The sequence below is a fragment of the Lissotriton helveticus genome, chromosome 12 (assembly GCF_964261635.1).
Source record: "Lissotriton helveticus chromosome 12, aLisHel1.1, whole genome shotgun sequence".
In the NCBI taxonomy this organism is placed as follows: Eukaryota; Metazoa; Chordata; class Amphibia; order Caudata; family Salamandridae; genus Lissotriton; species Lissotriton helveticus.
This window is the reverse complement of record NC_136073.1, coordinates 810,709,326-810,735,364: the sequence shown is the minus strand read 5'-3', so window position 1 is coordinate 810,735,364 and position 26,039 is coordinate 810,709,326. Positions and strand designations below refer to the sequence as shown.

Genomic DNA, 26,039 nt, shown 5'->3' with positions numbered 1-26,039 from the left:
AGGGGGATATCTGTATGTAGTCATAATCACGTGAATAGTTCCGCCCATGTGAGTGGACCCCGGAGCAATCAAAATAGTCTCTTAAGTTGTCTTCTTCTGCAGTCCTGTATAGACACTTAAGAGAAAATCAAAGACAAATAATGCAGCCTGAAGTTAACAAGGCTACACTGGCCAGTACTTCATTCTGAAGTGAAAAGGATAGCCAGAAATATCAAAATGTATCTAGGTGAACCTAGATAAACTCCCCTTCACAAAAATCCTTTGTCATGATAGAGAGGAAGGGCTGGACAGACAAGCCCCATAGGCTGCCATTATGTGTCTGTAAATGGGTACCTTGCCTTTAGGGAACCCTCCAGAGACCCTCAGTATCCCATGATGCAAAGGCAAGTTACTTTCAGTTCTTTTTTTCCAGCTCCTGCTAGCAGGACCCTGGAGCATTGAGCTTCTCATGTTCCTGACTCCTGTGTCATCTGCAAGTCATTCTCCAGGAGGACCCTGCATGACAGGGAGAAGATCCGGCTTCAAGGCCTGGAGCAGAGGAGACAACAGGTTGCAGGTAGGACCTCTGGGCATGGCGAGAGTTTTTCCTCTACCACAACCCATGCATCGGCCTCTGGGGGGGGGCTCCCCAGTAAGAAAAGGCTTAGAAACGGCACCGGTCGATGGCTACGACGTGGAGACCAGGTATGACGGAGATATGCTCCCAGTCGACCCAGGGCTCTGGGTCTAAACGTTGCTAAGATCTACATCGAGGGGAAGGACGTTGAGAACTCTGAGGTCGAGGACATTACAGTCGACGTCGACACATCATAGTTGTCGATCTGGGTCCCAAAGGCATCGGTGCTCGCCGTTGAGGCAACATCACCGTTCGCCGTCAACGTCGATGCGCAAGTCGCCGTCGACGAGGAGACAGTCGACGCCAAGGAGAAAGTAGACGTCAAGAGGGGATTCGACGTCTAGAAAGTTGACGTCTAGAAAGTAGACGTCGAGAAGGAAGTCTACGTCGAGACGCCATTGGAGCTCATCTTCAAGAAGCTCTTCACCCTCTGTGGTCAGCATACCCACTTCTGACAGTTCTAGGTCACGGCGGCACCGACGTTCGCTGTCGCGGGTCACTGCCTGCAGAGCTCCCTCTTCGAGGCCTGCTCCTCCACGGCAACAGCCTGTGCCGCTGGTCTCGGACGTGCCCAGAAGGCCGAGATCTCGGTCCCGACCGAGAAATCGCTCTTGCAGCCGGCGCAGATCCTCTACCAGGTCTCACCATCGTCATCGTCACAAGAGGTTATGGTCCAGGTACACGAGGGACACAGAATCCTCGAGTGGTGGAAGGTACTCTCCAACCTTGTCAGACTCTCCGCCTCCGAGGGTGTCCCCTATCGATGACGTTGCCACTTTCCAGGAGGTGCTGTTAAGGGGTGCAGCGAAGCGGGGTACAGCACTGTCTGTGCCTACCTCATCCACGTCTGTGATTTTTGAGATGCTACAACGGAAGCAACTCTCGCGTCCGCTGCTTCCTTTGGTGCCTGGTTTGGAGGAACTGTTTCTGGCGCCTGTCACAGTGAAGTCAAGCTCCATTGAGACTTCAAAAGAAGTACAGATCCCCGGACTCGGACCCGGCATTCCTGAGGGTGAATCCTCCTCCAGATTCGGTCATCGTGGTGGCGGCAAAGAAGCAACACTCGATGGCCCCATCTTCCACCGGACAAAGGAAGCCGCAGACTGGATTCTGCAGGGAGAAAAGTCTGCAGCACTGCAGCCACTTCAATGAAGGCAGCAAGCTTGACTGCTCTCCTGGGCCGATATGACCGCTCCTTGTGGGAGTCTCTCCAACAGACTTTCAGGAGGTCCTCAATTGAGGGGGATGATGGTTTCAAACCAGATCATCAGTGTGGCTGCGGACACCTCCCTCCTGGCAGCCCATGAGTATTGTAATGGGGTGTCTCTGCGGCGTCACTCATTGTTGCGGCTTACCTCCCTGAAGCCGGAGGCCCTGCAAAGGATTGCTAACCTGCCCTTTTCGGGTGCCACTCTCTTTAGTGCCCATGCAGACGAGGAAATAGCTCGCATGAAGGCAGAAGTGGAGACACTCAAGGCTGTTGGCTTAGAGAAGCTTAAAGAATACCGCAAGACTTTCCGTCCCTACCAACGACGTCATTATTCACAGCGTTTCCAACGCGGTCAGGGTCGTCAGGCTGGACAACAACAGCAGTTTCACCGGCAGCCCTTTCAGAGGCATCAAAGGGGCAGAGGCAACCGACAGTCCACATCAGGGGCTAAGGGTCCAGCTGGGTCTAAGCCCTGAGGGATTACTTCCCCCTCGTCTGTTACCCACTCCGGTGGGAAGAAGCATTGAGAACTATCTGGCATAGTGGAGAAAAATAACTCTGGACAAGTGGGTGCTGAATATTGTTTGCAATGGATACAGTCTACTTTTTGTCAGCCCTCCTCCAGCTATTCCACCAGTTCGTTCACAATAACTGTTGCGCAAACTTCAAGTGGAGGCCGATACCCTGTTAAAAAAAAGACAGATAGAGCTGGTTCCTCCTCCTCCTCAGTGAGGAAAATGACTGTACTCCAGGTTCTTTCTTGTGCGCAAAAAAGAGTTTAGGCCCATTCTGGATTTGCGACAAGCGAACAACTGGATTCGCAGAGAAAAGTTCTGCATGCTGTCCCTGCACCAGATTTATCCTCAGTTGCATCAAGGGGACTGGCTATGTGCCATAGATCTGCAAGACGCGTACTTCCATGTACCCATTGCAAGGAAACATCGGAAATTCCTGCGGATCCTGGTCGGCACAAATCATTACTAGTACACAGTTCTGCCGTTCGGACTGAAGTCTGTGCCAAGAACTTTTTCGAAGTGCATGGCAGTACTTGCGGCACACCTGAGGAAGAACAAGGTGTTCGTCTATCCATACCTGGACGACTGGTTAATCAAAGCATCCACGTTCCAGGAAGCGCAGCTTCATTTCAACAGGACGGCCGTTCTGTTGAACCAGTTGGGTCTCCACATCAACATGTCGAAGCCTGTACCGACACCTGTTCAGTGTCTGCAGTACCGGGGAGCCTCCATCAATACGCTCAGGGCAAGCATGGGTCATTCGGAGGAGAGGCGCTTATCGATCCTTCTGAAGGCTCAGGGCCATTCCTTCGGCAACGGTGAAGACAGTATCCTCTCTCCTGGGGTCGATGGCCTCGTGTATCTTTCTCACTCCGCACGCACACATATGAGGCCGCTGCAGGAATGTCTGGAGGATCAGTGGGACCAGAAACGAGGGAGCTGGAAGGACATGATTCAACTGTCGCAACACGCTGCACAGTCCCTGAAGTGGTGGTGCTCACCCGTCAATCTCAAAGGGATTCCTTGCCACAAAGAGATACAGACTCGGACCATTGTGATGGATGCGTCTCTCCACGGCTGGGGAGCAAATTCGGACCATCTCCAGATACAAGGCACGTGGTCCCAGACAGAATCCACTTAGCACATACATTTTCTGGAACTCAGCTGTTCATCTAGCGCTGAAGGCCTTCCACCCGTTCTCTCGGACCAGTTCCCTGCTTGTACAGACAACACAACGACAATGTATTACCTCAACAAGCAAGGGGGCTCGAGGTCGCGCACACTGTCTCAGGAAGCACAAGCGATTTGGTACTGGCTGTTGACGATAACGGCGATCCATCTGCCAGGTGTGCAGAATGCTCAGGCAGGCGCGCTCAGCAGGCTTGTTCAAGAAAATCACGAATGGGTCTTAAACGATGAGGTGTTAAGAGACATCTTCGCAAGGTGGGGCACTCCAGACATCGATGCAGAAAACAGCAAATGCCGAGACTTCGCCTCCAGGTTTTACCAACCAGGGACGCTGGGGAATGCACTGTGGATCAACTGGTCGAACGGCTTTCTCTATGCTTTTCCACCTATTCCCCTGATCCCGGCAGTGTTGATCAAGCTGTCCCAGTCCAGGTCCAGGATGATCCTCATTGCTCCGGAATGGCCTCGGAAGTGGTGGTTCACCAACCTCCTCCACCGGTCTCTCCTGCCGTATCTTCGACTTCTGTGTCGGCCGGACCTTCTCACTAAGTTCGGCGGGCAGATAGTGCATCCCAACCTCTCGTCGTTGAATTTGGCAGCATGGCTCCTGAGCTAGTGCAGTATGGACTTTTAAACCTGCCTCAGAACTGCATGGAGATACTAAAAGAGGCAAAAAGACCTTCTACAAGGACTTCCTATGCATACAAATGGAACAATTCTGCATTTGGAGCACGTCTAAGGGTGCAGACCCTCCATCCTGCAAAGAGGATGTCACCCTCCTATACTTACTGTATTTGGCTCAATCTGGCCTTAATTTTCATTCCATTAAGGTTCACCTAGCAGCTTTAACTGCAGCTTTGAATGCCCTTCATAAAACTTCCTTTTTCCAAATCCCAGTCATCAAAGATTTTCTGGAAGGTTTGAAGAAGGTGTTTCCTCCCATCCGTGGGAGCTGAATGTGGTGCTGTCTAGACTAATGAAAGAGTCTTTTGAGCCTATTGATAAGGCTTCTCCACAGGATCTATCCTGGATGGCAGCTTTCCTTGTGGCTATAACATCGGCTCGCAGGGTGAGTGAGATTCAGGCTCTCTGCTGCCATGATCAGTCACAATGATATGGCAATCCAACACTAATAGGCGATAATAGTGAAGTCAAAGAAAGAATAAGTCTACTTTCATGGAACATCAATGGTTTGAGGGGGAAAATCAATAATGCACAAATCGACTCTATAGTGGGAAATCCAGACATTGTAGCTTTGCAGGAAACCTGGGAACTTAATCCATTTATGCTACATGGCTATGCCGGCTACTACGAAAATGCAAAGAAAGAGCAGAGGTTCGGGAGAGCCAGTGGAGGGCAGGCAATATTTATTTCTAATGCGTTGCATATCGACCATGAGCAAGTGAAGATAGATGACTCAAATATTTTGATGGTTAAACTTAGTTTCAAAATAATCTCTCAAAATCCTAGAACACTATACTTGATTACGGTTTATATTCTGCCAACCAACAAAAGTAGGGAGTCAACATGTGGAACCCTGAACAACGTTCTAATCGATAAAATGTTGGAGGATCCGAAAGCAGATTTTCTGATAACCGGCGATTTTAATCTTAACTTATTGTCATCTCACCCAAGAGATGAGACCACGCTACTCCAAAACCACCAATGGCTAATTCCTGAGCAGGACATAGGGACCGATAACAATAGCATTACAAATAAAATAGGACAGAAATTCGTAAAGGATATGGAAGCAATGGGACTTCGAATACTTAACGGCAGAATAAAAACGGATGTCCCACCAAGATACAGTTACTTCAGGCACAAGGTAAACTCCAGGATTTATTACACCATGACAACACTATATATGTCCCACAACATCATCTCGTACCAACTAAATAAATTAATTGAAAGTGACCATGCCCAGCAGTTAATTCTAATGGATACTGGAATAGCTATGAAAAAAGCCTATCCAAGGGCACATCGGTACTATCAACTATAAAAAATTGATCTGGAATATTAGGAATAAAGAGGAAATTAATGATCAAGTGGAAAAGATCTTGGATAAATGCCTGAAAGACACTACATCAAAAACAGTAATTGAGCAATGGGAAAATCTGATTGAGATGTTGACTAAAACAGAAGGACAAACTAAAACAAAAAGGTTTAAAAATGGAAACGCACCCAAAAAGGAAAATAAGGGTAATCTAAACCTACCTCATACAATTAGGGTATTGAAAACAGAACGAAATAGGACTATCAGACTGACTAAGAAACTGGGGGTAAACGCAGAAATCACAGGAAAGTTAAAGTTAATGATTTAGAATTTGAAAAAATTGATATGGGGTGAGAAAAACAAAGCGAAACAAGCAATCTGGGTAAAAATATTCTTCGCTAGTGACAAGAAGAACTCAAGAGACTTCTGGTACCTTATCAATGGTCTTGCTAGACCCAACAAGCATGTCGTCTCATATCCTATAATGGAGCAGAAATGGTACAAGTTCTTGAGGAAACATTTGAATCAAGACCCCCTACAGGCAACCTCTCTGGAAATCCAACAAGGGCATAAATCTCACAAAGAGAATGTCTTTACTGATCATGATACGGATACACAATTCCATACAGGAAAAGAAGAGATTATCAAACTCATAAAACTACGGTGCTCCTGGACCAAATGGGATACCGTCTGCGCTGTTCAAAGAAAACCCGGAATTATGGGCGATTTACCTAGAGAAATTGTATATAGAAGTCGCTCGGACACGAACGGTTCCCAAGTCATGGCTGGGATTCTTAATTATTCCAATCTTTAAAAAAGGAAGTTGGGCACTGCCAGAAAATTATAGACTTATTACATTGCAAGATACTGATGCCAAGCTATTTGCCAGAATAATATTGACGAAACTAACTGCCTGGGTGACGGAAGCAAAAATAATGCCTTTTAACCAAACAGGTTTTATACAAGGATTAGGAACTACCACTAACATACTGGTTCTTGCCCTACTTATAAACAAATCATTAAGATCAAAACAACCCTTGTATTTTTGTTTTATTGATTTTAAGTCCGCGTTCGACTGCGTCAATCGTAAACTACTCTGGAAAATATGAAAAAAAAAAAATTCCAGTCCCCCTACTTAACCTTATTCGCCTCTTATACTCAGAGACATGGGTGAGTGTGACGATGGGGGATGGTCAAACACTATCCAGGGAGATCCCAGCTAACGAAGGTCTGAAGCAAGGCTGTGTTTTAGCCCCCCTTCTTTTTAATTTGTTTCTTGCGGACCTACCAGGAATATTGAATGAGGAAAATGCGCACCCCCCGAAACTAGCGGACAAGCGGCTCACATGTCTGATGTATGCGGATGACGTCATACTTATGAGCCACACAAAAGTGGGCTTGCAGCGCTTAATTAAAAGGACCTATACCTATTCTAAAGAGAACAGCATGGTTATAAACGAGACCAAGATTATGGTAGTTGCCAAAAACGTTAAGCCGAAACACAAATGCCAATGGTTCATGGATAAAATCGAGCTTGAACAAGTAGAGGTCTATAAATACCTGGGCGTATTATTCGATTCGAGGGGCAATTACCAGCTACATAAAAGTGACGCTCAAAGAAAAGCGAACTCCTTAGCGGCTGCAGAAGTCGCTTCCCACCCTGTCGTATGAACCTCTCCTGAGCATTGTCGGGGCAAAACTCCTACCCACTATCGCTTATGGTAGCGAAGCCTTAATGGGTAAAGACAGTGATATTCTGAACAAAATCATAACCAGAATATACCGAGTGTTATTTCATCTCCCAGTGAACGCTTCCCCGGCGCAAGTAAGGTTGGAGTTTGGTCTAACCAATCAACAATTTGCAAGGCAAGGTCATTTTATAAAAGTCTGGAATCAAATAAAAAAAGCGACCAGCAAAATGAGATATCGCTGCTCTTATAGAGAGAAATAAAGAAAGATACTACCTCCTCTGCAGCTCTATATCTTAGAGATTCAATTAACGAGTTTGGGGTTATGTCTATATGGGAAACAAATATAACCAAGACATCATTCATGAAAATCATTAACAAAACCGCAGCCCACCTATCCATCGTAAAGGATAAAGCTACCCTTTCAAAGAGGAAACACGCTTGGGTGGTGCTAAATGGTTACAATAAGCAGGAGTTACAACAATATCTAATAACTCCGTGGACGCAAAAAAACAAGCAGGTGCTCCTTAATGCGAGATTCGGATCCATGCCAGGGCTCTTCCATCTTCCCCCATGGGAATTTCAAATAACCCAAACGAAATGCAGACTATGCAATAGGGGGAGGAAGACATTCAACATCTTCTGTGTATTTGCCCCGAACTCCTCCAAGAGAGAAAATCATTGCTAAAAGTTCATCTCAAGTCACGCGGCATACGGTCATGTAGGCAGGCCGTGATTAAATGTATGATCCTAAATGATATTATTTTAAACTCTTCCTTTGTAAAGTTCCTACTGTTAGCTAAAAAGAAACTCGGAGATGTAACTATTGCAAATACTTAATGGGTTGCAAAGGTTATGTAATGTCATTTTATAGGATTTTAAACTGGTATATAACTTTAAAATTTTTCTTTTAGTTCGAAATGTTGTAAGATTTTAAATAATCATCATAATAAACTACCTTTGTTGCCAAGAGCCCTATACTGTATTTCATGCATCTAAAGTAGTGATGAGAACTCACCCAAAGTTCCTTCCTAAGGTGGTGTCAGATTTCCACGTGAATCCAACAATCACTTTGCCTACATTTTTCAGAATCCTTCCTCTCTGGCGGAGCGTTCCCTTCATTCTCTTGACGTGAGAAGGGTGTTGAAATTGTACTTAGATAAGACCAAGGAGATTCATAGATCGGATCAATTATTTGTTAATTATGGATCAGTCGGGACGGGGCTTGCTACCTCTAAACAGTCCGTCTCTAGGTGGATTGTGTCCTGTATACAACTGTGTTACCAGAAAGCTAACAAGACTCTAGGGGGTAAGCCTAAGGCTCACTCAACCAGAGGCAAAGCTGCTACACTTGAAAAGAATACTGGTACTGGCCAACAAACTGTGAGAACTGTTTGTGAAGCGAGTAACACTGAACCACATCGACCATGATGCATGAGGTAATTCAGCTGTGACGTGTCAGCAGGGTGCTCCACATCCCTTTGACTGTTTAAGATGGCTCCCTTGGGCCGTGAGCTGACGAGCTCTGTGAGCACCTGCGCGCTGAGAGTGGCACTAACCCTGAGGAAACTGCGGCAGCACGTCCAGCGACCTATGAACATTTTCCCCACTGATGAAAGAGGAATCTAGAAACACGTGTCTGGGGATACACTTGAAAAGAATACTGGCACTGGCCAACAAACTGTGAGAACTGTTTGTGAAGCGAGTAACACTGAACCACATCGACCATGATGCATGAGGTAATTCAGCTGTGACGTGTCAGCAGGGTGCTCCACATCCCTTTGACTTTTTAAGATGGCTCCCTTGGGCCGTGAGCTGATGAGCTCTGTGAGCACCTGCGCGCTGAGAGTGGCACTAAACCTGAGGAAACTGCGGCAGCACGTCCAGCGACCTATGAACATTTTCCCCACTGATAAAAGAGGAATCTAGAAACACGTGTCTGGGGATACACTTGAAAAGAATACTGGTACTGGCACTGGCCAACAAACTGTGAGAACTGTTTGTGAAGCGAGTAACCCTGAACCACATCGACCATGATGCATGAGGTAATTCAGCTGTGACGTGTCAGCAGGGTGCTCCAAATCCCTTTGGCTTTGCTGTGTAATGTTCCCATTGCAGACATCTGTAGGACTGCCACTTGGAACTCTGTCCATACCTTTGCTAAGCATTACTGTCTGGACTCTGATACCAGGGCAGATGCTCAGGTTGGGCAGGCTTCGCTGAGATATTTGTTTGCACAGTAGTGGTTCTGCTTTGTTTCTTCCACCGCTGGGTATGGTTGTTTGGGATGGGCTTGCCATTCTATTCACATGACTATGACTATACACAGAGATCCCCTACTACAGAAGGAGTAATTTCCTACCTGTAACTTCAGTTCTGTGGTAGGGGTATCTTGTTATAGACATAAGCAACCCACCCTCCTCCCCGGTGGATGAAACAATAATATCCTGAATGTTACAGGCCTGGCTTTATACACCTTCAAAAATAACAAAGTAACTTGCCTCTGGCTGTGCATCATGGGATACAGAGGGTCTCTGGAGGGTTCCTTAAAGACACGGTACCCATTGACAAACACATAATGGCAGCCTATGGGGCTTGTCTGTCCAGCCCTTCCTCTCTATCATGACAAAGGATTTTTGTGAAGGGGAGTTTCTCTAGGTATGAAACTTACCAAAATGTTAAATTTGATATTTCTGGCTATCCTTTTCACTTCAGAATTAAGTACTGGCAAGCGTAGCCTTGTTACCTTCAGGCTGCATTATTTGACTTTGATTTTCTATTAAGTGTCTATGCAGGACTGCAGAAGAGGACAACTTAAGAGACTATTTCGATTGCTCCGGGGTCCACTCACATGGGCGGAACTATTCACATGATTATGACTATAACAGAGATACCCTTGCTACAGAACTGGAGTTACAGGTAAGAAACTACTCCTTCGCAGGATAAGAAGGCTCCATTCCCTTATTGCACGAGCCCAGGGCCTGCCTGTGTCACATTATAGTCAATACAAAGGGAAATCTTCTAATGTTGCAGTAAGACCTGCACCCAAACACACAGGTTAGTCAAAGGTGTATTTGTGATCCATTAATGCAAAGCTTTTACTGTTATGGTGAGTACTAGAAGGTCAGTCAAAGGAGGCATTACAGTAGGCTACATACTCAATTGTTCCCAAAAATAAAAACACTTATACCAGGGGTCTCCAACTTTTACAGTAGTGAAATCTATCTCCATTGTTGAGTTAAGTTTAAATTTGGACAGTTGGGTTCTTTTCCTGCATTGGCTTTGACTACGTTAACACTACCGCCTGACGACTTGCCTGCCGTGCATGTCATGTCTACAATTTGCATATGAAGCTAGATGGAATCAAGCACTTGCCTTTTACCCAGCATTGGCTTATGGTGCTGCTGTCTTCTTACATCTTGGGATAGCTGTGAACTGTGTAAGGTGGCATGGAGACCAAAGAAACACTGATACATGAATAAAGAAAATAATTTATTATAGTGCTAAGTAGTAGTATTATGCGTATCATATGTTGACAACAGAATCAGAAAAGTATTTAAGAATGAAAAACGAAGAGTGAGGACTGATGGTTCGTAGATTTTACCAGAATGCACTTCCAATAAAATTCCCTAAACTCCTGCGTGCTTCAACAGGATAAATTGGAAAATATTAGTACTGGGCAGCAAGATGCAGTTGCTTGTAATCCCAACCTTGCTCTGCTTTGTAGGATAGTGGAAAATAACATTTTCTTGAGGCAATATGCCTGTAATCAAGTAATGTTACCAGCAGCAAAAGTCTGAAGTCTGTACATTTTAACTAGTGCTTTGAAAATCTATCCAACCCTGACAGGCATTTCAAAAAATAATTTGCTCCGTGGTGTAGATGTTCCCCGCTACTAGAGACACCAGCTATGCATCGATGTGGTCCAGGAATACCCCGGAAAAGTGCTGAAGGCTCCAGACACACACACCTTGCCCTCAGTTCATGAAAATTAGGGGGGGGGGGGGGGATTTAGTTATGTCCTGTAACCTGGTTGGCAATCCTGGTACATCAATAACTGCTTAAGTGCCAACCACTCTGGTAATTACTTGCGGCAAATATAATCCGCTGAGAAAGCATGCCTGCGAGATGCTTTGACTCATTCCACTATAGTGCAATATTGGTTAGTGGTATCTCTAGATACTTGGACCAGTGGGTGATTTGGTTTGTTGGAGTAGTCAATAAACCTGGATACAGACACCACAGAGTATGTGTGAACCTGTTGGATAGTGCATTAGTTGGAGATGAAATTAGCAAGTCAGTCATGTGATCTTACTGGCATCAATAAGTAAATTGTGATCTCACCCTTAGCAACTGTCAGCGGTGTAATTACTAAGGCGTTGCATGGTCTTCCTCATCTTGGCAACTGCACTATATATGTTCAGCACCAGAGTGAACAATTATGTTACTAAAGCACAATCTCTCCACCACCTTCACCTAGCGACTCATTTACTCCTGCCCAATAGCTGCCATGTTAAAAAAAAAAAAAGATATGGAAAACTGCCTGGTGCAAGAAATCCACATTATTAGAAGATCTGGGTTCCCTTTTGTCCACTGTGCTCCCGGGCATGCCTTACTGTCGTCGCCACAGGTAAGTCTGGATGGTGTTAACAGGAGAAATGGTGTTAATGTTTCCATGTTCTGGGTCAGAAATAACAAATGGCACATCTGCCGGAGTCCTGCAGAAAAAGGAGCAGAGGAAATTGAAAGGAGGTGGAGCAGTAGTGACAATTTTTAATCCTCAAAATACTAATGGAAAGGTTGGAACTACATAAGAGCTTGGTCCTCTGATCCCAGAGGAAAACTGCTGCTGAATTACAACAGCGATGCCTGATCACTTGGGAAACTAATTAACACCTCAAACCAGTTTCCACCCACTTGAGAACGCATCAAAACCTCTAATCTTCGTATACATTAGAAGAAGCCCCTTCAGACTATTTCTGACCTCAAACGGAAACCATCAACAACTAAGGGTATCCCCAGTAAACAACCAACATTTCAACCACATCAACAGAAGTCAATGAAAACCATCCTACACCTCAACTACAGTGTCCACAGACCTAAAATAAAATCAACATTTAAATATTACCTACGTTTGGACACATTGGATTAAAATCACAAATCTACATACATCTCTAGTCAAATCACAGCACTCCGGCACAGCTGTAGGATGCTTGCTAACAGCCTAAATACACCTTTTCTCTTCAAAAGGAAACTAGTCATCATACTCCAACCAAAACATCCACGGACCGTAACAGAAAACCTGCCTACACCTAAAAACTCCTGAACTTTGCAGAATGGCAGTCAACAACCTAACCCAAAGACAGTCCATGAATATCAGCAAGTGATGAAGAGGGACACCTGAACACACATTCGCAATGTTCAGGCCTGCGTAAGAGAGCCTTTTATCACCTCAATTCCAAGCACAGCGTTCTCAGACTTCAAAAGGATATAAGCACCTTAACCCACATTACAGCATCCCAGAACTTCTGTGAGAAACCCAAGTCAAGCAAAACAGATAAAGGCTTGAAAAAGAATAGGTTAACAACTCAAACCAAACCACAATGTCCACACACCACGTGAGGAAAACAGCCAGCTCCTAAACCCAGGGGTGCCAGAAGTCCACACAATCTACAGCCTCAAAAGTAAACCAGCAGTCCGCTCACACTTAATGTCCAGAACACTGAGCTAAGAATATAAAACCTTAGCAATATATAATTTCTTTCCAAATAGAAAGCTGAAAACGCCAGGATGCAGCTGTGGGATGGAAAACAGATTTACAACTACTGCTTTATTTAAGGAATGGTCTACAACCTGCAGCCCCAATTAACTTCATTAAGTGTCTCTGCAAGGGTCACAAAGGTGAGCTGCAATGGTTCTCTAACTAGAATTTCTTGCCTAATGCAACCCCATCCTTCTACAGATGACCCTTTCGTTTCTCACAAACTCATCTTCAAGAAGTCTGTTTGGATTCCACTCCTTGATATAATCACACAGGTTCCTAAGGCGTGCACCAATCCACTTACCTGTTCAAAACCACCACCACTGCTGCGCCGTCGGGTCTCAGGAATGCTACAGACTCTAGATCACTGGCTTCGCTGGAGTCCAGACCAACCCGCTGGGAACCCTCGGAGATGAACTTACTGTACGGACAAAGAAAAGTATTTTAAGGGGTGTGTGGGCAGTCAGGTTGGCGTAAAAAGAGCTGATCGTCAAACCAAGGGATTCCAGGTGCATTTACTTGATGGATGTACATGGCAGCAATTGGGAAAAGAGAAATAAAAGCATCCTCCCGAAACCAACATTTACTAGAACATGCAGCCGCATGGCAGTTTCAAAGTACCTTTAGTTAAAGCTTCACACACAAATGCATGTCTCAATCAAACACTTATTTTTTGCTTACGGGCTTCAGTATGCAGCAAAGGAGAAAGAAGACAATCCTCCTCAAATGGTTGGGAGTCCCACCTCAGCCAAATATTTTGAGACTCATCTGCAGTTTCATCAGTTACAACATGACATTTTATACCAATGCTGCGCTGAAAAACCATCCTATCGTGAGAATATTGGGGTCTGTTCTATTGAGTGCTACTGCATGGTGAAGGGGTCTTGTTTAAGTAATATTCATTTTTGTTTTGCAGGTAGTGTGAGGAAGGACTAACAATCAATCAAAATGATTGTCTAAATAACTTGGGCGAAGTCTACAGAGCAGGCAGAACTTTTTTGTAAATGAATAGGAACATACCAAATCGCTGTGCTGAAGATTGTACTCAAAGTACAAGATCAGCATTCTTCCATATGCATTGGGAACGAATATGAAGAATGCTTGAAGTTCAAGTGGAAATGAAGCATAGAAACCAGGCGCCAGCCAAGATCACAGTCAAAATGAGTGTCCGAGCAAGTTCTCAAGTCCAGCTCCCAGTAAGCATGTGTTTAGCCCAGACACACATACTAGATGGCATTTGTGGCTTTTTACTACAGTCTGGAAAGTGCATGGCTAAGACCCTGACTGAATCAAATTGAAAAATACATGGCACAGCCCCAGTGTCTATTTATGTCTTGATGTCTGCTCACCAGGAGAAGACGCAGGACAAATCTCTGACGTTCAAATATCTCCACTGCATACCAAATAGAAATCAAAGCCATCCTTAGAGATACTATAGAAAACTACCAACCACCTGCCCCCATGGAAAGAGGGAAATTCAACTTTATATTTAGAGAAATAGGAAAAGGTGGTGTGTCCATGAACCATATACGGTTCAAGACAGAGCACCTACATGATCATCCGAGATTGAAGTGTGAAATGAATTGGGCCCATAAAAGTAGTCTCCCAGGGACTGAACCTCAAATCACTGGAATCTAAAGGTTCAGTGTCAATGGTGCCAAGAAAGGCCAAACTGGACACAGCATGGGAACCGGGGTAGAGAGATGCAGCCACTCTTTAAAATGAGACCAAATAACAACTGTACTGAAGGAGAACTCTATCTGATTTCGTGTTAATTTAGGCACCGAAAGTATGGTGATCAGGGTACCAGTACCCATCCTGGGTACCAGTCCCAATTGCCCTGAAAGAAAAAGAGGGACACAGTCCAAATGAAATACAAAGATCCAAGAGATTTTCAGAGTCAAGCAACAAAACCTCAGCCACTTACTGGTGCATTTTGCAAAAGGGCAGTATCAGTGGTAAATACACTGATGAACAATTTGTTCAATGAATCCCTAGCTCAGGCAAGGGTCCCCTCGGGATGGAAGCAGGATTTGCTTCTTACTTTAGAAGCCTTCTGCTGACCCACAAATTGTGAGCAATTTTAGGGCCATCTCTCTCTGTTGTCCACTAGGACAAAGCTGGTAGAAAAAAATGTCAATAGACGGCTAACTCATTTTCCGTAAGAAAACCTTCTACTACAACACTCACAATAAGGTTTTCATTGTGGTTATAGTATTGAGACTGCTCTTCTGGAAGTATGTGAACTTATAAAAAGCAACCTTGGCCAAAACTCCCCAGTTATGGATGCTGCTGGATCTCTTGGCGGTGTTCGACAAGTCTCTCATGCTATATTGCTTAAGAGACTGGAAGCCATGGGCAGTACAGACCGTGCCTTATCCTGGCTTAAGTCCTTTCTCAGCAACCGCACTCAAACAGTCTTTCTTCCACCCTTTACATCTGCAGCAAGACCATTAAACTGTGGCATTCCACAGGGTTCGGTTCTCAGCCCTACCCTGTTTAATGTGTATATGTCCCCTTTGGCTAACCTTGTAGTCTTTTGGAGTAAAAATAGTATCTTATGCTGACGATTCTCAGCTGCTGGTGGCATTTCATGAAAATGCCCCTTCATCTCCGAGCTCTTTTAAATCCTGTCTCAGATCCGTCATAGAATGGATAAATACAAACTTCTTGAAGTTAAACTCTGATAAGACTGAGATTCTCTTTTTTGGTACTAAACTTAGACCCAATTCCAATCTGGTGGCCATTTGAGATGTGAAATCCCCCTTGCCCCTCTCCTGTGGTTAGGAATCTAGGGGTTACATTTGATGCTGAACTTACCTTTGAATCTCTGATAAAATCGCTGTCTAGTTCCGATTTCTCAACTCGGAGATCATTGAGACATATGATGTATTTCATTCCTGTAGAACAGCAGAAAACAATTGTTCACGCCTGGATTACCTCTAAACTGGACTTCTCCAATAGTCTATACCTTGGGCTTCCTTCGTCAGCGTCTTCAGATCATTCAAAACGTTGCAGCCCGACTGATCCTTAAACTTTCTCCCTGGCAACTGATCTCAAATCACTTGCCTTAGCTACACTGGTTACCAATTAAAAGTAGGATCCAGTTCAAGGCCCTCACCTTTGCTTTTTTAAGCTTTTCCACTCAAAGGGGCCATTTACCGGAGACCCTGTTTCAAACTATTTTCCAATGCACAATCTCTTCGATTCCAACCACCTCAAGCTGTTTCAAATTCCTCGTATTACTAGATCCAGAAAAGGTGGTTGGTCCTTCAGACAGCTAAACTGTGGAATGCCTTACCCAAGGCCTTGAAAAATTGTACTTCTGAGATGGTTTTCAGAAACAGGTTTAAAACATTTCTTTTTGATGTTGCAATGACCTTTTCCTAAGTCGGTTTCTGTATTTCAATGATGTGGAACTTCCTCTCGCTAGCGCCGGGACACCTTTTTAGGGTAGCTGTGCGCTTTACAAATGTATTATGTGAATGGTAAGTCACCATCAGTACATTATAGCCAATCTGTGAGGCACAGCATGTCCTTAGATAGGCCCCAAATTTGCAAGCAGTCAACTAAACCTAAAGCAGACGGGTAAACAATCAACCAATTGTTCATAAAAAGAAAGCCTCTACCTCAGCTGTAAAATCATATGTTGTGACGGGCTCAGCTGCAGGCCAGGGTACCAGAACCAGTTGTTGGAGGGTGGGGGGAAAAAATAAAAAAAATAAAAAAAAGAGTACTGTGCATTGCCTGCCCTTTTGCAGCTTGTCAAGGGCCATGGATTACAAGATGCAGGAGTAGAAATATGCCTCAGCTGACCGGAGAAGCATTATACCGATATCATGGGAGTCTACCCATCCGGGACACAAAGTAAGGAGCCTATTACATTCCCCAAATTGTGAGTTACGTCCCTCCCTGCTAGTGGAGCAAAACTTCCTCTGGGTGAAGTTCAAACTCATGAGCTCAGCAAGCGAGCATGTTCATTGAGGGCATATCAACCAGGAGAGGTGCCAATGGCTTCATGTACTTGGAAAGACCCCAAAACTATCTAGATTTCAATACAGCTCAAAGGAACACAAACATCCATGCTTGCTGATATGAGACGTTAAAGCTTGGGTGCCAATGGAGTCCAACCAACTTGTTTTCTTTAAGTAAGGGAGGAAAGAATCTCAGAAATATAAAAGTTGCCTCCAACTCAATTGTAAGGACTATTTCAGGATCCAGAGTAGCACCGACATTAGGGCCTGAAAGGGAACTCCAACAAGGTGTACTATAACCCCCTACCAAAAGGATAATTTCACTTAATTGGGCACCTTTTTCTATCCCATCCATCAGGACCACATATTTGGGAGTGAAACACTAAATTCAGTGCCCTCTGGACCAACATATGCAGACCCATCACACCCCAAAAACACAAGATAGGGTGGGGGCGGAACCTAGTATTTAGGGTCCTCACCCACCCTGACACCAGAAAGACAGATTTGGCTACCTGGGAACAGAAGACGGACACCAAAGATCTGTCACCGCAAGAACGGCGGACCTACACCGAAGTTGGCACAAAACCCTGCCTGGCTGCTGGTACCGATAATTGCAAAGACCCAATTTGTCCAAAAGCTGTGCATCCTCCTCAACACTGGGAGGACTGTCCAGCACTTCGCCAACCATTTAGCCTCTCCATTGGGGTGGAGGAGCCATCCTTCTGAATCTGCAGGCACCAACTTCACTTGTGCAGTACGCTGGCTATGGAGCATCATGCCAGGAAGAGGTTTTCGTGATTTCAAGAGGTCAGCCTGGTCTCTCCACAGAGTTTGGAGACGCTAGACCCACCAGGAGCTTCCCTGCACTAATAACTTTGATACTGGAGCACTTGCAGCAACCAAGGCTTGTTAGTGTACAGCGCGGACACAACCGCTGCCAAAGCTGATCTCCATGAAGAGGGACTTCAGGACCGATGAGGCTGAAACCAAGTGGCCCTACTGCCTTGTTTTCCTCCCCTCACAGACTCCAACGCAAGTGGCCGGCCAGCCAAACACCCTGGCCACATAGCCCAGGTTCACAACAACTGACTGCTCCCCCTTGCTCTAAAGACCCTCACAAGCCGAGCCCCCCTTTGGATTCAGCTGGAATTGTCCCCAAGTCCCCACTTGCAGCATGTGTTTGCAGGTGTCCATTGACTTCAACGGTGTAGCGCTCAAGGCTACTAACACGCCCAACACCTCTGCACCCAGACACGCCAGGGCAGGCAAACCTGCTGGTGGTTCTTTGGACCTTGGCCCTCAAGCACCTTAAGTTCCAAGGAGCACCACTGAACTTTGACTAAAAGTATTTTGTTTGTAGTATTTGTCTTACTCCCAAAAAATAACATTTCCACGTTCGAGGCTCATAACTCCAAAACCTTTATTTGTGTATGTGACTGTTTTTTTGTAAAATCCATAACTCTGAAAGTACTTAACTGATTCCGATGATCTTGGTATCTAAAAAATATATAAAAATCTGTGTTATTTTTATGAATTGGTCTCGGATTTCTTTCCAAGAGCGTTTACCATTTATTGACTGTGTGTGCAACAAATGTTTAATACTCCTCTCCGATACGCTTAAGCTGCTTGATCACCCTACCACCAATGGAGCACATAGTTGGAGTTCTTGTAGGAAATTGTCCCTTTTTGTATGGTCAACCCCCTTCCCCCACACACACCTTTTACTCCAAATGCTGATGATTATGACTGATAGTGCACTGGAGTCTTGTGGAAAAGTAAATTTTGCCATGTTCTGTGTCCCTACGTGTTCCCCATCTTATGTTATATGTGCATGATTAATATGCATATGTATTCCCTATGATCGATTAAAGACGCAATTACAGCTGTGTCCATCTCTAGTATGCCAGTTCCTAGTTTTCGTGAATACAACGAGCATTAGGCCTATGTAAAGTTATGTTGCCACGTTTCTCAGTGTGCTCGTTATTTCATTGTAAAAATCCCCGTTTCTAGGCCTCAAAAGGGCCCGGACACCAGATTCAGCTCCTGTCTCCTGAACCCTCGCTGAGGAGCGATACAGCCCCCACCTGTATCCCTGACCCTTCACTTACTTCCTGCCTCACAGTGCTCGGCTCGGCCTGGCTCTGCCTGCCAGTCTGCCAAGAGTATGTTATGATTCTAGTTATCAGTCCAGCCCTCCTCCTCTGCATTCCTAAGCTACTGAATCGCATCAATAGTTTCCGTCACAGTCTAGCCTTTACGTCTCCATGTAAGAGAAATACTGTATTTATGGTCATTTAATATTCCTCAACACACACTACATGTAGAATAATGCATGCACCAGTCTTAGTGTCTGTTAGCCTTTGCCCTGATAACTTTTGGATTCTATCAACATGTTCTCTAAACATCAGATACTAGATAGTGTTTAGGTACATGTCGCTCTGACTCTCCAGACTTTCGTCTCTCCTTCTAGCTCAGAAGTCATAGCCCCCAGCTTCTCCCTAGTAACACGTCATTGCCAGCTTGCGCGCACCACTAGGTTAGAGGTCCCGGCTCCTTAGGTAGCCCCCTCCATGTTTCCGCCCCATTTATGACATATTCCGTTACGTTTACATCACATGTCTATGTATACGCCCTGTTCACGCCTCTTGTTACACCTACTTTCTGCCTTATCTTTCGCGACTGCTACAGGCCCTGCCCACTGCTACGCCTATTGTATTGAATACCATGTATTTTGTTTAAGTATATATACTTGTGCACTGTTATTAAAAGTTGCCATTCCTTTGTCCCTGCCCCGTGCAGCGCTGCCATCCTATTCCCGTGCAGGTTGTCCTGTTCCTGTCCTTTATGCTGTATTAAACCTGCAAACTCCAGCTACCTCGAATCTTGACTCTTATTTTTTGAGCTATCTGTTATTGTATATCCAGTCAAAAATAGAGTTATTATTTACTTATTTACCACATAATGGCGCCCGAATAGGGACTTGCCCTTTCCCCACGCGCCGGAGAAGCCACGCAAGCCCCCTGATCCTCTGCAGCCGTGACGGAACCATACCGTGCACGTGCAGATATTTCTGCTTCAAGTATCCCTCAGGCCCACGGAGGAGACGGAGGTTGCGGTCCAGCATCCAGACGAGGCGGTGGAGGAACGCGGCGAGTCCCGACCAGAGCCCAAGCCGAGAGTCCAAGGTCCGAGGTATCCGGAGGCCCACCCGTAACAGAAGTCCGAAGTTCGTAGTCCGTCGTCGTAGCAGTCCAGTCCAGTCCGAGGCCTTACGTTCTTGCTGCCCGGTGAGTACCGTTGCTGGGGTAGTATCTAGACAGGGTCAATTAATTTGTCTCTGGTCCGTGGGTTTGGGTACGCAAATCCAACACGAAGTGTCCACCTAGGTGGATGCGGGTCCTGACGTGTCTCTTTATGAGACCGGTATGTTTCGTACTGTTTCAGCAGTGCATCTAGTAATTCTAGTAAAGTTCTAGTCTCGAGAAATTCATGTGTTTCTGTTCTCAAGTATTCCAGGTAATGTTTCTGTTCGAAGTGTTATTTTAAATGTCATTTCAATGTGTTTTTAATGTCGTGGTATGAAAGTGGTGTATCTTCAGTAATTATCGTGTTCGTTGTGTATCGTATTGTGTCTAGATTACAGCCCAGTCATGCCATTGTTCTCAAAATTACGTCAGTTAAGAACTAGAAAAGGTCTGCTCGAGGAAGCAGTTCCTGTCCCGCCTAGGGACAGTCCAGGTCATTTTATGTATCAAAAGCATGGCATAAGTGCCATATTGTATCTAGATTTATGGGTGGAGTACACCAAAAAGTTAGAAGAAAAGTATAGATGGCCCGTATCGGGTACATGGGATACAGAGTGCATCATGCGAGTAGAAGAAGCATTATGGAAAAAGAAAGCCAGACAGTCACAGAAAGATGCCATCGAGTTATGGCGCAAAGAATCTCATAAAAGAACCGAAAAAGAAATCAGAAAGTCAGAATTAAGTAGAGAATCCTCAGAAAGAGCCCAAGAAAGGGAATTAATCGAAATAGGTGAACGAGTTAAAACCGAACAGTCAGACAGACAGAGGAATGCCCTTATTAAGGGTATGTATCCTCTTCTTGCCGAAGGCTTGCCAAAAGCAACCCCGGAGGCATCCAGTAATTTTCCGCCACCCTTAGTTCCGACCAAGCTACGTCACAAACCGACCGCAGCTGATATTTTTCTCTCGTCCTATTTGGACGACACAGTCCCAGAATATGCAAATCCTGTTCCACCAGCTCCTGTAAATAATGTAAATCCTGCTCCTCCAGTCACCGGGGCACCTGTTACAGCACCTGTTACGGTACCCCCGGTCCAGCCTACATTACAAGTACCCGCTACACTGGTCACTCTGCCAGCCCGAAGAGTATCAGTCGACGATTCCAGTTTAGGGGCCGCGGGAGGAGGTCCTCCGGGTACCCCGCCGCCACACAAACGTGTAACGTCAGTCGAGTTACATGAACGTGCGTTACAGCGCACGCCCAAACATCAGTCTGTTGCAGATATCAGACGAGCTCTTACCGAATGCCGTTATGATCCGGTCCCAGGTGATGATAGTATGGTTATATATTCATTACGTGTAAGACGGGTGACCGAGTATTTGGATACCCTACCGAATATGAAAGAAGATCTAGACAGAATGTATCGTTTCATTCGTACAGGACAAGATCCAGAAAGTATTGGTGAAGTCATGTCTCTCAGGAAAGCTGAGATTCAGCTCATGCTATTAAAGTTCCTAATTAATTGTTTAATAAGGGAACAAGATTATCCGACTAAAGATCCGACCGAAATGAAAGTCCTGACAAGATGGAGTGATAATATAGCCGAGGGAAGACACAGGACGCTCAGTTGTATAGAGAGTATGTACAAGAAAATTCGTAAGGAAATAATAAGGTTACACGAGAAGCGCAAAGCAGCACAAGTAAGCGAGAAGGAAAACGACTCTTCTACTGAAGAGGTAGACGACGAGAATACCGCCAGAATAGCGTATGTAGGTAAAGCTAGACTTCCCGACCGACATTCACGTCTAGAACACAAGAAAACTGTTCCTCTTCCAGCACCAGAACAAGGTTCTCTAGAGCAAGTATTTCAAGCTACCGATCACATTCTGAAATCACGAATCGGTTATAGTGAACTTAGTACCATACATGAACAAGAACTAGCCCGATCAGCAGTCCGATGGGCTACTGATTCTACCACTTTTCCAGACGAAATAGTGGCACAAATGTTTCTGAAACTGCCCCCAGCCGAGCAGCGACTGGTGGGTATGTATATGATCCAACACCTCATTACATTGTATGAGGGTCAGCATTCCGATCCAGGTCCGTTACATGATGTTCTGAACGAGTTACTCCAGTATAAATGGAGAGGTCTAGGTACCGACTTAATTAGTATCATTCTAGAACAGCGCCACAAATATAGAACGTTCCTAAATCCGCATTTTGTTCACGTCTCACCTCCAGAAAGTAAACCGTTTTACATAGACAGACAGCATCCGTTACGAGAAGTACACCCAGTTAGGACAACGGGTGGTGAAATGCAACGAGTATTTGTTTACACCCCAGTTACAAAGATGGAACTCTTAGAGATGAAGAAATTAATTCCCTGTCACGACAAAGATCCAGCAGGGTTCCACCGTGAATTAAAAGACATGCTCCGTATGGGAGAATACACGTATCCAGATATAATTAAAATGTTAAAGGTCCTGTTGCCTGCGGGCATATATGAAAAACTCAAAGAAAAAGATTGGGAGGTGGGAGAGAAAAAGATTGATTGGACAGCTCTAGAAGCTGAAGATAAGATACGAGTACCAGGTACCGGTCTTGGAGACAAATGTAAAGAATTACCTGAACTGTTAATACAAGTTTTGCCTAGATTATTAGCCACTAAAAAGGAAGACTGGGATGCAATCTCAGCCTGTAAACAGAAACAAGACGAAGATACTAGTGATTTCTATTCTAGATTCGAGAAATGTTTTAGCATCAACAGTGGTTTGAAGACGAGTAGTGAGTCATACCCTCATCTTTTTGTTACTAAACTAGTCGAGAATTCAAGCCCACAAGTTAAAAATCGAGTTTTGAAAGTCGAGAGTACCTGGCAAGCTAATACTCCGTCCCAAATGCTCCAGATGCTCCAGTATCACCAGAATAGAATCAGGGAAGAGCAAGAACACGAAAGGAAACGTATGAAAGACACGAAAATGAAAGTACTAGTTGCACAATCTGTTCCACAAGACAGTCAGAAGAGGGGTCCGAATCAAGCCAGTCATCCTGCAGTTCCCGTTAAAGGGACATGCAATTATTGTAAACAGCCAGGTCATTTTATAAACGAGTGTGCAGTTCTGAAACACAACATAGCCACTGGTAAAACTAAAGAAAGACCACGTCCGCCTAGACAAGAACAGGTTTCACAGACTTCTCAGCCACAGAATGCACAACAGACAGTTCCAGCACCGCAGCCTATCGCTGCAACACAGCATGTTACACAGCAGATGTACCAGTATGCACAGTCCGAGTATCCAGAGTATCAAGCGTATTCATGAAACAGCCTAGAGAGGGAGGTAGGCTCGCCTCTCATCGAGATTCCTGTAGATCAAGAAGGTCCCTATGTTCACAGTCAAGTATTAGGGAAAGACAGAAAGTTTTTGATTGATACAGGGGCAAGTAGGACGACTATTAGTCATGACGAGGTTCCAGGGGCTCCGCTCTCAGGCTCTAGAAATGTTTCCCTTGGATTTTCAGGAAAGCCTATTGTAAACGAGATATCAAAGCCAGTTACTCTAGAAGTAGGTCCATTGTCCCGAACTACTGATCTATTACTTACGAAGTCATGTCCAGAAAATTTGTTAGGCATTAAGACATTGAAAGAATTAGGTGCAGTTATTTGTTGTTCCCCAGAGGGAATACGTTTGTTTTTACGTGACTTCAAGGGTCACTATGTTTTACGAGATTTTGATCCGAGATTGTCTAATGTTCCGCAGCATCTATGGGCACAAGGTCCAACTGATGTTGGTTGTATGCAAATCACACCCCATCGTGTGACTCTCAAGCAAGGTGCAGTGTTACCACGAATCAGACAGTACAGATTGCCACCTGAGGCTGTAGCAGCCTTATCCAAAATTATTGACGAGCTCATTGCTCAAGGAGTAGTTGTAGAAACTGACTCCAATGTATGTAATTCTCCTATCATTCCAGTCATGAAACGTACTGATCCAAATGCACCTCCAGTATATCGATTAGTGATTGACCTTCGAGAACTCAATAAATGTATCATCCCCCAGTACCCAGTTGTTCCAGATATCTCATCCCTATTAACAGCTATTGATTCTGAGGCAATATTTTTTACTGTAATCGACCTCAAGAATGCATTTTTCAGTGTTCCGATTCATCCAGACAGCCAGTACCTTTTCGGTTTTTGTTTAAATGGAAGGAGCTATAAATTCACACGAGCTCCTCAAGGTTTCACAGAAAGTCCTAGCATTTACAGTCAAGCACTTAAGAGACAACTAGACAATATTCACATGCCAACTGACACTGCCCTGCTCCAATATGTCGATGATCTACTGATCACAGCCCGTTCTGAACGTGCTTGCGAGCGAGCATCACTTACAGTTCTGTACTTCCTAGCCGAGATGGGGCACAAGGTGTCCCCTTCAAAGCTTCAATTCTGTGTCCAGCAAGTGATCTACTTAGGCCACTTACTGTCCAAGTGGGGTAGGCAGTTGACACCCGACCGTATCCAGTTAATAGCGAGTCTTCCTCAGCCCAAGACCCAGAAGGAGGTACGTGCTTTTATCGGCCTCACTTCTTATTGCAGACAATGGATTCCTCAGTATGCATTTCTAGCCAAGCCACTGATACAGTTAACGACACAGGAGGCAGCCGTATCGACTGTCCTCCCTTGGACATCTGAACATACACTTAGTTTTAATGAGTTAAAGAAAGCTTTATGCCAAGCACCTGTTCTAGCTACACCGAACTACAGTAAGCCTTTTACACTTTTTGTCACAGAACGCGAAGGTACAGCATTATCTGTTCTCACACAAGATCAAGCAGGACAATACAAGCCCTGTGCTTATTTTTCGAGCACACTAGATCCAGTAGCCCAGGCGCTGCCTGCGTGCCTCAAGTCAGTTGCAGCCACAGCACTAGCTATCAGACAAAGTGATTCTATAGTGTTAGGACATTCCCTGACAGTACAAGTTCCACACTCCGTGGAAGTTCTTTTAAACCGAACACAGACTCAGCACTTGACTATTGCACGATTGACAGGTTATGAATTGACACTGTTCCAGCCACACATAGAAATCAGACGCTGCAACGTTCTAAATCCTGCTACACTGTTACCGTCAGTTTCCTCAGATCCTGCCACACATGACTGTGTGGAAATAGTTAACACTATAACAAAGCCAAGACAAGACCTGACAGATATTCCGTTACCAGATCCCGACCTGACACTTTATGTGGATGGTTCATGTATGAGAACAAGTACAGGAGAACTAGTAGCCGCGTATGCAGTGACTACTGAGACTGAAGTTATTGAAACACACCGTATTGACACCCTGTCTGCTCAGGCAGCAGAGCTAGTTGCTCTGACCCAAGCCTGCATACGTGCCAAGAACCTGAAAGTTAATATTTACACAGATTCACGCTACGCATTCGGAGTCGTACACGACTTTGGAGTGCTCTGGCAGGAGAGAGGTTTCATGACTTCTCATGGAACCAAGATCCAGCATGGGTTCCTTATTCAAGCTCTGTTAGATGCAATACATTTACCGACAGCTATCGCTATCATGAAGTGCAAAGCACATACGAAAGTTACTGACATCATTTCCCAGGGTAACGATCTAGCAGATCGAACAGCCAAGCTTACATCTCAGACTCCAGACATTCCAGTTAACACGACACAGACCGACATTCCAGATCAGACTACCTGTATGACAGTTAAGGACCCTACACAAGATGTCATAGACATACAGTTACATGCTACTCCCGAAGAAATTAAGAAATGGTCCGAACAAGGAGGGGTCCAGACAGATCAGGGATGGGTGACGAAGGGAAAAGCCACATG

The 26,039-nt window shown here is 45.0% G+C and overlaps 1 protein-coding gene across 2 annotated transcripts in view; it reads right to left on the bottom strand.

Annotated features, from left to right (window-relative positions):
- Positions 1-10,689: 10,689 nt before the first annotated feature.
- GBA1 (glucosylceramidase beta 1) overlaps positions 10,690-26,039 on the bottom strand; it is a 107,488-nt gene continuing 92,138 nt past the window's right edge. For both annotated transcript variants that reach the window (XM_078671568.1, XM_078671567.1), the window contains 2 exons: positions 13,276-13,392; positions 10,690-11,928 (listed from right to left, as the gene is read on the bottom strand). In XM_078671568.1, the coding sequence (XP_078527694.1) occupies positions 11,823-11,928; positions 13,276-13,392 (223 nt within the window). In that variant the 3' untranslated portion in view covers positions 10,690-11,822. The remainder of the gene's footprint in view (positions 11,929-13,275; positions 13,393-26,039) is intronic.